The sequence below is a fragment of the Callionymus lyra genome, chromosome 2, assembly GCF_982586985.1.
Source record: "Callionymus lyra chromosome 2, fCalLyr1.hap1.1, whole genome shotgun sequence".
Lineage (NCBI taxonomy): Eukaryota > Metazoa > Chordata > Actinopteri > Syngnathiformes > Callionymidae > Callionymus > Callionymus lyra.
Window position 1 is genome coordinate 13,124,448 of NC_141819.1, and position 10,886 is coordinate 13,135,333.

At 37.4% G+C, this 10,886-nt stretch overlaps 1 protein-coding gene across 4 annotated transcripts; it reads right to left on the reverse strand.

Moving 5' to 3' along the window:
- Window positions 1-655: 655 nt before the first annotated feature.
- LOC148085379 (uncharacterized) lies at window positions 656-8,758 on the reverse strand. 4 transcript variants are annotated; one of them, XM_087783573.1, is made up of 12 exons: window positions 8,464-8,758; window positions 7,149-7,282; window positions 5,004-5,113; window positions 3,568-3,657; window positions 3,449-3,495; window positions 3,248-3,381; window positions 3,064-3,139; window positions 2,880-2,984; window positions 2,699-2,788; window positions 1,536-1,607; window positions 1,283-1,457; window positions 656-1,215 (listed from the first exon to the last, which is right to left on the reverse strand). In XM_087783573.1, exons 1-12 carry the CDS (start codon window positions 8,583-8,585, stop codon window positions 1,033-1,035), a joined length of 1,338 nt encoding a protein of 445 aa, XP_087639699.1. In that variant the 5' UTR covers window positions 8,586-8,758; the 3' UTR covers window positions 656-1,032. The 4 variants fall into 4 exon arrangements, with proteins under 4 accessions (XP_087639699.1, XP_087639698.1, XP_087639700.1 ...); XM_087783572.1 differs by having other exon boundaries at window positions 2,880-2,996; XM_087783574.1 differs by having other exon boundaries at window positions 656-1,112; window positions 1,184-1,215; window positions 2,880-2,996; window positions 3,064-3,381.
- Window positions 8,759-10,886: the final 2,128 nt, after the last annotated feature.

The window sequence follows — 10,886 nt, forward strand, 5'->3', positions numbered from 1 at the left end:
ACAGATTTGTATATACACACAAGTTGGACACTTATTCCACATTCCATTTAAAATAATAAATGTTATTATATCGGTAGTAATACATGTTAACTTTTAAGTTAATCGTCCCAAAAATCAGAAATTATTTTCTGTTCATAAAGCTTAATGCAAGTCAAATTCAAGACGTCTTAAGATTTCTTTATATACAAATTGAAATTTGATTTAAAAACAATACGAATAAATAAATAAAAATATATATATAATTAAAAAACACAACATTAATGGCATACGTTCGTAGACAATTACACAAAAATATTTGTTTTTAGACATAAAATAAAATGTATAGATTGAATATCAAAATAAATCACATATAGCTATGATGAAAAAAAATTAAAAAATGTAGTGTTGAAATTTACTTTACTAACGTTTTTAAAGCCTTTAAAAATTGGATTTTGGGATTTCTTCTTAGATGAATAAATGTAAGACCTTTTAAGACTTCTTAAGCATCTGTGGGAACTCTATTCAGAGCCCAGAAGATAATTGTTTTCTTAACCATTTTAATGAAACCTCAGATATAAATACAACTTGAAGAAGCTTCATCAGCTCACCAGAGGCAATGAATCTAAAGCCAAACAAGTAATAAATAATAATAAAAATAAAACATCCAACATCAGTCTGAAAGTGTGGTGGTTTGGCCCAATTTTATTTTAAACTTGGAGAAAAAAAAACAAGTCAATGCATCACAATCACAACCTAGTGTCGGGTACGTCTACAGGGGGACGGGGGGGGGCGGCTGATCAAGAGGAAGCAGCCAAACACACGATGCTAGCAGGCGAGCGCCACGTGATGCCCTCAAAATATTTACACATCATTGAAAACTATGACTCTACTTTTTCCGAAAAGGCAGGAATCGTTAAAAAGTACAGCGATTAACATTTAAAACTTTGCACTGATACATGTTTTTTTTTGTTGTTTTTTTTTACAGCCCAGAAGACGAGGTCTGGTCTCAGGGCACAGACATGTGGGTCAGAGCACGAGCGGACCTCGGGTCTCTCAGTCGCTCATCTCCATGTCTTCCTGATGGTGGTCGTCTCCGTTCACTTTGGACTTTTTGGGGATTTTCGCCTCACGACCTTTTGGGGAAGAGACGGAGTCAGAGTCGCTTTTCCTCTCGTCCTCTTCCTCACCCTTCCCGCTGTCGTACCCTTGTTCTTCCTCGTCGTAGTCCCTGGTCACCTGGACACACACGTTTGTGGATATGAACGTCTCTCGAGTCGAGGGTTCAACAAAAATCTCGACCGACCTTCACGTCTCCTTTCTCGCCGTCGGACTTCCTGTCCGTCTGTCGCTCTTTGTCCTTCGCCTTCTTCTTGCTGGTGGATCGTTCTCTCTCCGCTCGGTTCCGCTCCCTTTCTTCCCTCTTCCCCCGGTCGCGCTCCTTCTCGCGCTCCTTCTCCTTCTTCTTCTCCTTCTTGTGGCTGCACATGGAGGACAGACGTCTGTTGAACACTGAACGTAGATGAATGATCTGCTATATAGTGATCCTGGGATCTCACCGTCTGGTGGACGGAGACCTGGACAGCCTTCGTTTCGGTGATCGAGACGCACTGCGGCTTCGTCTGTGTCTCCTGCGACGCGTGAAAGAACATCTTTTATAAGCCTTTTTATTCTTGTCAAATATTTCAACAACCATTAATTCATATAGCGTTGCCCTTTGGCTCAGCTCTTTATCCAAACCTGGACTTTGAAATTCAAGTAATTTTACTTTTAGTAGGTTTTGAGTCACCTAGTGACCTAAAGGGTTGATGAGGCCTCATGATACAGCAGTTTAGTGAAGAGGATGTATCATGATACACTACCACTAGATGGCACTCTCTCTTCCTTACAATTTTCTGGCTCTACTAATTCGTCGCAGGGGCCACACACTAATGATGGTCTGATGAAGCTTCATGAAACAGTGTCATGTTGTTTATAGGTCAGTAGGTGGCGCCATCAGTTTAAAAATGATGTTTCATTAGAACAGTTGTTCAAAACAAAGGAAAATAGTGCAGAGACCGCCATCTAGTGGACTCTGAAAATAATGACACCGTTTCATGAAGCTTCATCAGACCATCATTACTTTTTTTGTATTTATTTTATAACATTTATTTCAATATAAAACAACAACATTTTTTTTTTAATTTTAGGCTTTTCCCCCTCCCTATTTATTTTTGAATATATATATATAATTTATTTTTTATTTATTAATTTGTTACCCCTTTTAACTGGCTTGACGGCCCCTTAAAACAGTCACATTATGTCAGGCGTGGGCAATTATAATTCTTCAAGGGCCACATTAAATTCTGTGAAGGTTGTTAGCGGCCGTCAAGCAAAATGAAAGATGAAAAAATCATAATGAAAAATAATGTGTTCCTTAGGAAATATAAATGACTGGCTCTTCACTTATTCAATGAAATGAAACCTGGCATGATTTTTTCGAGCTTAGAGCGCCAACTAGTGGCCTTCAAAAGGACTTCACCGTTTAATGATACAGTATCACCATTTGATGACGCTCTCAGCTTTACCACGTTTGGCTCTGAAAACCTGGCATCATTTTCGAGCGCCATAATGCTGCTTTTCGAAAACACTACATCATTTCACGAGGCCTCATCAACCCATCATTGATCATTTACATTCAGAATGCTTGCGAAAAAAAAGAAAAAAAATCAGGTCCAATTACCGGGCAGGACTGCGAGAGCGCCTGGTGCTGCTGTAGCTTTTCGGAGGCGTCTTTGAGCGTTTCTTCAATTTCTCCTCCTTCCTGCGGTCCCTGTGAAAAGTGTCATCACCATCAGCCTGATGATTCTACAAGTGAAGACTCAAGTGCTGAAATAATGAAAGCGTGGGCTTCAGTCGCCGACCTGGATCGGCTGCGGCGGCTTCTGTCGCGAGAGTGGGACCTCCTCCTGCCCCGCGGGCTCTTGGACCTTCTGCGACTCCGTGAATGGGACCTCCTTCGGGACCGGCTTTTGGAACGCCTGAGATCATGAGAAACGCTGACTTTCTCTCAGAAACATAACGTGTAAGAAGAAGAAAATCCTCTACCTGTGTCGAGATCGAGATCTAGTTCTCCTGCGCCTCGAGCGAGACCGGGAGCGTTTGCGCTTGTCGTCTTTCTTACCTGCAAAGATTCGATTCAATTTAAAAAAACCTTTACTTTTATTCAATGATAAGATGATATTGTTTGTAACAGTAACAGGTGGTGTTATCTTAATCCATAAAAACTTACTTCCTGGTTCGATGGCTGCAGATATGAGGGACTGAGCCTCTCGGACTCTCTTCATGGCTTCTTCGATTTCTTTGTTGGCAGAATCGTTCTTCAACCCCGGGTTCAACCCCAGGCCCGCCGCTAATGGATTCAATCTGCAAGTGACGTTAATAATTCACGTTGTTCTGCATCAATATCCAGAGCTGCTGTAGGGATGCTTACTTGGGGTCTATAGACTGCATGAGCTTCAGGAAGTCTGCAGAAAGAGCCTGAGGCAAAGAGAGAGAGAATATTGTCTCATAATGTGGACTTTAATGAAGAGTTCATGTAAGAGTTCTCACTTGAGGGTTCATGTTCGGTCCTGGCATTCCCATAGCAGCAATCTGCTCTAGGTTGGGAGCCCCAAGTCCTCCGAATGGACTTCCTCCAATCTGAAATAAAAGAAAGAAAAAAAAAACAATTACCAAATGTTAAGCCAGACATTTGGAATTTCCCCTAATATCATTCGTTATGATTGATTTAATCATAACAAGTAGTCATGACCCTCTAGCCATTATGACCACCAACAAGAACTGAGAGGACTTTCTGAAGCATTCATGAAGAGATAACCGACCAACTTCTCGAGAGGGGTCTGGTTGCACAGCTGTAATCTCAGACCCCTCCGGATGCACTCTTCAAGCCCCTACTTTGCAGACACCGCCTGCACTCTCAGGGCCCTCGGCTTTAGGTTTAAATTGCTGCAATAGTTTTTTATAAACTTAACACTTTTTTTCCTTCCTGCATCAGGTCTCAAAACCTGTACACTTCATCCGAGTTGGACGGGAATTTTTTTGGGGGGGTAAGAAGAGTCTCTCTTTACTATTAACAAATAGAGTCAGACACATAGTAGCAGGTGAGTGAGTTAGTGTAGGGGATCACTATTAACAAATTGAGATGGAATTCTAATTCTAGGAATCTTCCTCACTTAGTATATAATAAACATGGTTTTAAAGTAGGGGCTTGAGGGAGCAGCTGGAGGGGCCTCAGAGAGCAGGTAGATATCTGAAAAGTAGGGGCTTGAGAGTGTAGACACAGGGGTCTTACGATTGCAGAATGTCTTGCGAAATGTGGCAGGCAAGGCTTAGCGCTCTGTTGGTTGTTTGCCACAGTGTAATTACGCCACTTTAACAGTAGAGGGAGCCGAATACAATGTTGTTAAATCTAACAGTATAAATAAGACTTGTGTATGGGCCCTTATGATGTCCCACTGCGTTACATTTTAATATTAAATAGATCGACTTTATTGATCCCTCTGGAGGTCTCCTTTGGGAAATTGTTAAATATTAATTAAATATAAATATTGCAAAATATGAATATTTGACATTACATTTTGTTTTTTGAAGTCCCTCATCATGACCATGTTTTAAACTTATTTGAAATCTGGAAGTCCAGCGAAGTCCATCATGACGTAATAATGTCTCCACTCCTCTAAAAAGCTGTAATCACACCCTGCTTTGTTTATACAACAAGTCCCTTGGGGATGGAGACTTCTGGGATTGATGCGTGGTCACAAACCTTAAAGCTTGACTAATCACAGCAGAGTGGGCAGGGCTTAAGATCATTTTCTAATGTAATTATTTCAATGAAAAGACAGTTTTGTACAAACAAACACTGACGATACAATAGAGTCCAACATCTATTTAAGACACACTTAAATCTACACGTTAGTGGATCTTTAATCTAGACGAGGAGTTTTATTCAAGAAAAATTCCACCTCAAGTCTGTTGAAATAACTCACCGAGGCCAGTGGGTTGGGAGTGGGCAGAAGCCCTCCGCCCGGCATCATTCCTGCCACCGCATTAGCTGGAGCCAGCAGCGACATGGCTTTAGATTCATCAGGAATGACTCCTGGAGGACAAATTAAAATGTCAGAACACGCGTGCAGGAAAACATGGCCAACATTCAGATAAGCCTTGAAGAGAAGTCTCCTCTGTCTAACTACTCTGTAGCAAAAAAAACAATCCACTTTTCCTTGTCTATAAATCTTAAATCCCTGAATTTTTCTTCTGTGAATGTCATGATTTTTTAGGATTAGCAGCTACGAGTTGAAAAGTCACAATACACACTGTGTTCAACACTGCCAAGATTTGATCACCTGTACTTGATTTTTAAGTCATGAACCAAACGTAAGCAAGCACAGCCATGTTGTCCCGTGGGATGTGCTCTCAACTTTCATTAGACGTTTTATGAACAAGCGACTCGCGCCGGCTGCTTCGCTATAAATCACACAAGAACATTGAGATACAGAGAACAAGTTGATGATTCGGGGTGTAGACAGAAAAAGGAAACATTACAACAGAGCTAACCATCACCATTTACAGAAAAGGCTTAGTCATATTACCTTTTCTGGGCTTTTGCTGGTGGCACATTCCCACCACATTGGATAATAAAGTTTACTTTGACAAGCAGATAAATGCTGCTACAGTTTTTAGCAAACAATTAGTCAACATGTGAAAGTTAAAAGCAGTCTACAGATATAAATCTATGTCCAGCAAAAGCAATTATTACATTGAAAATCTGCCCAGTGCTGAAGAAAAACACAGCAAACACATTTGAGGGAGATCATCCATGTTGAGAAATCTGAAAACAGGCTATTTCTTCTTCTTTTTTTTTTTTAAAAACAACATTTGTATACAGAGAGAGAGAGGGGGGAGAGAGAGAGAGAGACACTCGCACACACACACATTCACACCAAACAGAAAAGACACTTGAGAAACAGGATAAGGCTGCAGAAGACAAAACTGTTGGTGGATTTTTCAGCAGGGCCTGGTTTATAGGGGGCTGGCTGAACCAGGAAAAAGAACTGTAAAACACAACAACAAAAGAAAACACCACTGTTAAACGTGAGATTCACTCAACTCATTTGTGGGTTTGAGAGTCAATCAACTGTAACGTGTGTGTTGCTCAGAGAATACGTGCTGAATATTGTTTTTTTTTAATGAATATTATTCATTTAAACTTAAGATTCTGGCACAAGACAATCTGATCATGCAAAGCTGATTACTTGAGCGATGTTGCATGCTTCTTAAGTGGGGCTCCTGGTGGCGACAAATCATTCTTTATTTAACTTTAATCAATCTTTGCACTGATCTTTTGGGTTTTTTCTAATCAGATCCAATGATAGAGTTGATAGTTTCACAAGCCAAAACAGACATTTTTTTTGCATTTTAAATGTACAGTAATTGCAGGTTTTTGCTCGTGTACGGCTTGTAAATTCAACTTCTTGGTGCACAAATATATAAATCACAAACTAGACTTACTTGTCTGAAGACGTTCTACTGAGACGAACATTTCACTTCTGATATATTTCTCCGAATACAAGCCGTCAAAAGGAAAAACAAGCAACTACCGACACAATGGTTAACATGTGATTTTGTCATTAAGATTCACTTTAGTAGCCAATTATTTGACATCAAAAAAAATGATTCATAAAGATTAACTGTTCATACAGTCACACAAATCTCCTCTAACATATGTGCACTCGTTTCTCTACACCCCGTCACCCTTGTGAAAGATGTTTGTGTGATAGGAAAAGTTGCCTTGAATAGAGTAAAATATAGAGTTATTGTTTTACTGAGGTTCGAGAGAAGAGGCTGGTGCCATTTTATTTTCTAATCTCCTGTTGGCAGCAGAGGACCACTTTCAGCCAGCAAGGAAGGGACTCTCTGCAAGTGACTTGTTCACTATGAAAACCACAACACAAATAACAGAGAGAGAAGTTTACAGCTGAATTATGAGACAAGGACACAAATTTATATTTCCCTTTCAATTAAAACAATTCACTGATTAGCTATTCTTTTTTTTTTCTTTACATAGCAATTTCAATAATTACATCTAAACAATCAGAGTCCAAACATGAGATGAGAACCAAACAGACACCCACCCTCAGCGAAAGGTACCACGATCAAGGCTCGGTCCACAAAGACGGTGTTGGTCAGATGTTGGGAAACTCCAACTGATTGAGACTCATGGAACTTTACAAAACAGACACGTGAGGTCACAGGCAAGGGAGAGTCACTGGAAGAAAACACAAACATGTTGTGCAAAGAACAAAAAAAACTGTGCCTTGAAAATAATGCCAGCATCAACTAGAACTTCCCCGTCGACAGTGTAGCTTCCACATTTTTGTGTGACAGTCATAATAAGCTTTTACGTAGAAAAATACTTTTAATATTTGACTTCTGATGCAAAAAAAACAGTCGGAATAATCTAACAGATATACAAATATTGTTTGGAAATCAATAAAAAGATATATTTAATGTCATTTTGATTATAATTCATAATGACAATATATATTTAATTATATCAGCACACTTTACAGCCGGGGAGGGTATAACATTTTCTAAGGGGCCACAGTTTATACAGTAGCTGCTGTGAAGGGCCATTAGGCAGAAATAAAGGAGCGAAAAGTATAAAATCAAGTAATTAATTCAAACTAAATATGCTTGAAAAAATGTATTGTATTATGTATTACACATTATTACAAAATGCGATATAAAACCACCTTTCTTCTAAATATATTTTTTTATATTGACATATATTTTAAGGGACGATAAATAAGTTATAAAACAAAAAATATATATACTGTCCTATTTAGCGACTGTTATTTAATAGAAGAAAATAAATAAATAAATTAATAATAATAATAATACGTTCTAAAACGAAAAAAACATCTACAATCATATTTAGCGACTGGTATTTAATAGAAGAAAATAAATAAATAAAAAATAACAATAATAATATGAATAATAATATGAATAATATGAATAATAATAATGTTGCACTTGTTCCTGGTTTTCTTTGGAGGACCAACAATCAAAATGGTGACATTTCGCCACTTCCTATAATATCTATTAAAACCAAACACGTAGAAATAGTACAAAAACAACGTATAAAGACTAAATTGTTATTTAATCGTTTTATTTCATTATGCAATTGATCTAAAAAAGGATGGAGATACGTCCAGATAAGTCATATATAAATGTCAAATGTACGCTGGCTTTATGATACACACATTTCCCCCAATTTTTTTTAGTTAAAATAAAGAACAATATAAATTATTTCAGTTTATTTCAATTATTTTCATTTATACACTGAAATAGATCACATTTAGACTGGCAGGTAAACATTAGCATTAGCTGTCACTGAGGCCCTGGAGCGCTGGGGCCTCGAACACAAACAAAGGCTCTTGGACTCACTCTGGAGGAAACAGTTTGAGTTCCTCAATGGTTCCCAGGAATCCGAAGAGAGTCCGCATCTGCTCGGACGTGGTGCTCGGGGAGACGTTCGTCACCTGGATGACGTGCGTGCCGGAGCTCATGCTGCACAGGCGAGGATGCTAGCAGTGCTAGCGCGGGCCTGGATCAACAAATGATACAAAAGAAAAGTGTGTCCAACGAGTGAAGATGTTGAATCAAGAGAAAACTGTCATTTTAATGTGGTTCTGCTGAGGCAGCAGCTGCAGAGGAACAACAACAAAGGCGACGAGGGGGTTTCAAGCTGCCTCTTAGACGACTACCGCCACCTACCGGATCGGAGTTTAATAACCGTAGCAGTTTATTGACAACGAAGGATCAAGTTGGTAAAACATGACTGGAATTATTTTAATATTCAAAATAAATATCCTTTATAGTGTGTAGATTAGCAGCTTATCTGTTTTAATAACCATGTGAATGCTGATGGCACAGTTTGTCTACTTACTCCTACCAAAAACAAATACTTCTTCTACTTCAACTACTATAAATAATTATACTTCTTCTACTCCAAATTTTAGTACTTCTTCTACTACTAATTGTACTACTTATTCAACTTCTACTATGTATACTTCTACTACTACTTACAGTATACTACTAATTCTACTTTTACTTCTTATTTACTTTAATTACTACTACTTATTCATTATCTTCTTCTTCTACTACTTATACTACTAATTCTATAACTTCTACTACTACTTACAGTATAAACTTATTCTACTTCTTCTATTCCTACTACTACTTCTACCGCAAATTGTAATACTGTATAATATGTATACTTCTACTTCTACAACTAATTCTACAACTTCTACTACTACTTACAGTTTACTACTAATTCTACTTCTTCTACTCATACTACTGCGTCTACCACAAATTGAAATACTGTATAATATGTGTACTTCTACTTCTACTACTAATTCTACTTATATTACTAATTCTACTACTTCTACTTTTACTACTTATTTACTTACTTAATTACTACTACTACTTATTCAATTTCTTCTTCTTCTTCTATTTATACTTATATTACTAATTATATTACTTATACTACTCCTTACAGTATACTACCAATTCTACTTCTTCTACTCCTACTACTACTTCTACCACAAATTGTAATACTTCTACTCGTACTCATATTACTACTCATTTACTTTAACTACTACCAATTATTATTTTCCTTCTTATTCTACTACATATTCTTCTACAACTAATTGTACTACAAATTCTAATTCCACTTTCTTCTTCTTCTTCGTATTCCTTTTTCCTTCTTTGCTTCCTTTTCAGTTTATTTCAACGTTTTCACATTAGTTTTTTCCCTTTTGCCATTATTTAAACTCACTTTTACTTTGAATACTAAAAAATAGCATTCACACTGCATTTTCTTCTGGAAATGCGATTCTTATAATTGTATCATTAAAATGATGCCCTCGGCTGTATGCGTTTTAAATTAAATAAAAAATATTGATGAAATAAAGATGAATCATCACAACATTTTAGGCAATTGGTCTTATGTTTCTTAACTTATATACATGGCATTATCGTGTACTGCCACCACAAAAAAAAACATATTTACAACACTGGCATTAAAAGTGTCTAATTCCAATAAAAATAGCTTGTTTTCCGTTTTTAAGGGAAAAATGGCTTGAAAAAAAAGTTTGGTAGAATGATGAGGCCACCAGTTGAATTTACCCTTATTTATCTATCCATGATATCAAATTCCAAGATTTACTTTTGACAAAATATATTATAAATTATATATTAGTTTAATTACTATTAGATTGTTTAATTTAGCCGTTTTTTACTGATGTCAAACTGTAGAAGCTCAACAGGTGGCGCTGCTGGCTTAAAGGCTATGTGAGTTTGTGATCAAGGCTGGTTAACACATGGTGGTCATAATGTTATGACATGTTGTGTCGCCTGTGAAGACGATGCTGCTCCTCAGATAAACTGAGGCTGAATAAACGTAACGACAGGAAACTTTCTTTTTTTTTTTCCTCCAACCTTTCATTTGAAAACAAGCACACATATGTACAAAAATAGCAACAACTGCCGTCATTCTACAAACCGACAATCTTCCGACATTACATGAAACTTGCTCTTGTTTGAAACAGAACATTAAAAAAAAAACTAAAAACAAAACAGAAACAAGTGGTAAAAGACAAGGTTTTCTTAAAGACAAAAAACGTTGTGCAGAGATGTCTAGATTTGTCGTCATTTCCCTTTTCAGTTGTGAGTCCACTGAGTTAAGAACTGTACCTTGACATGGCTGAGTGTATGTGTGCGAGACTGACCCATGTTTGTATTGCACTAGTGTGTGTCTAGGATTTGTATACATATGAATATTTGTGTTTTTATGTGGTCTTATCATG

Bases quoted from the DNA above. Each gene is read 5' to 3' on its own strand.
- LOC148085379 (XM_087783571.1), bottom strand. From the start codon at position 8,585: ATGAGCTCCGGCACGCACGTCATCCAGGTGACGAACGTCTCCCCGAGC. The intron at 3,658-5,003 runs GTGAGTTATTTC...CTTTTATTTCAG, and splicing joins CTCCCAACCCACTGGCCTCG to ATTGGAGGAAGTCCATTCGG. The intron at 1,458-1,535 runs GTGAGATCCCAG...CTCCATGTGCAG, and splicing joins AGGTCTCCGTCCACCAGACG to CCACAAGAAGGAGAAGAAGA.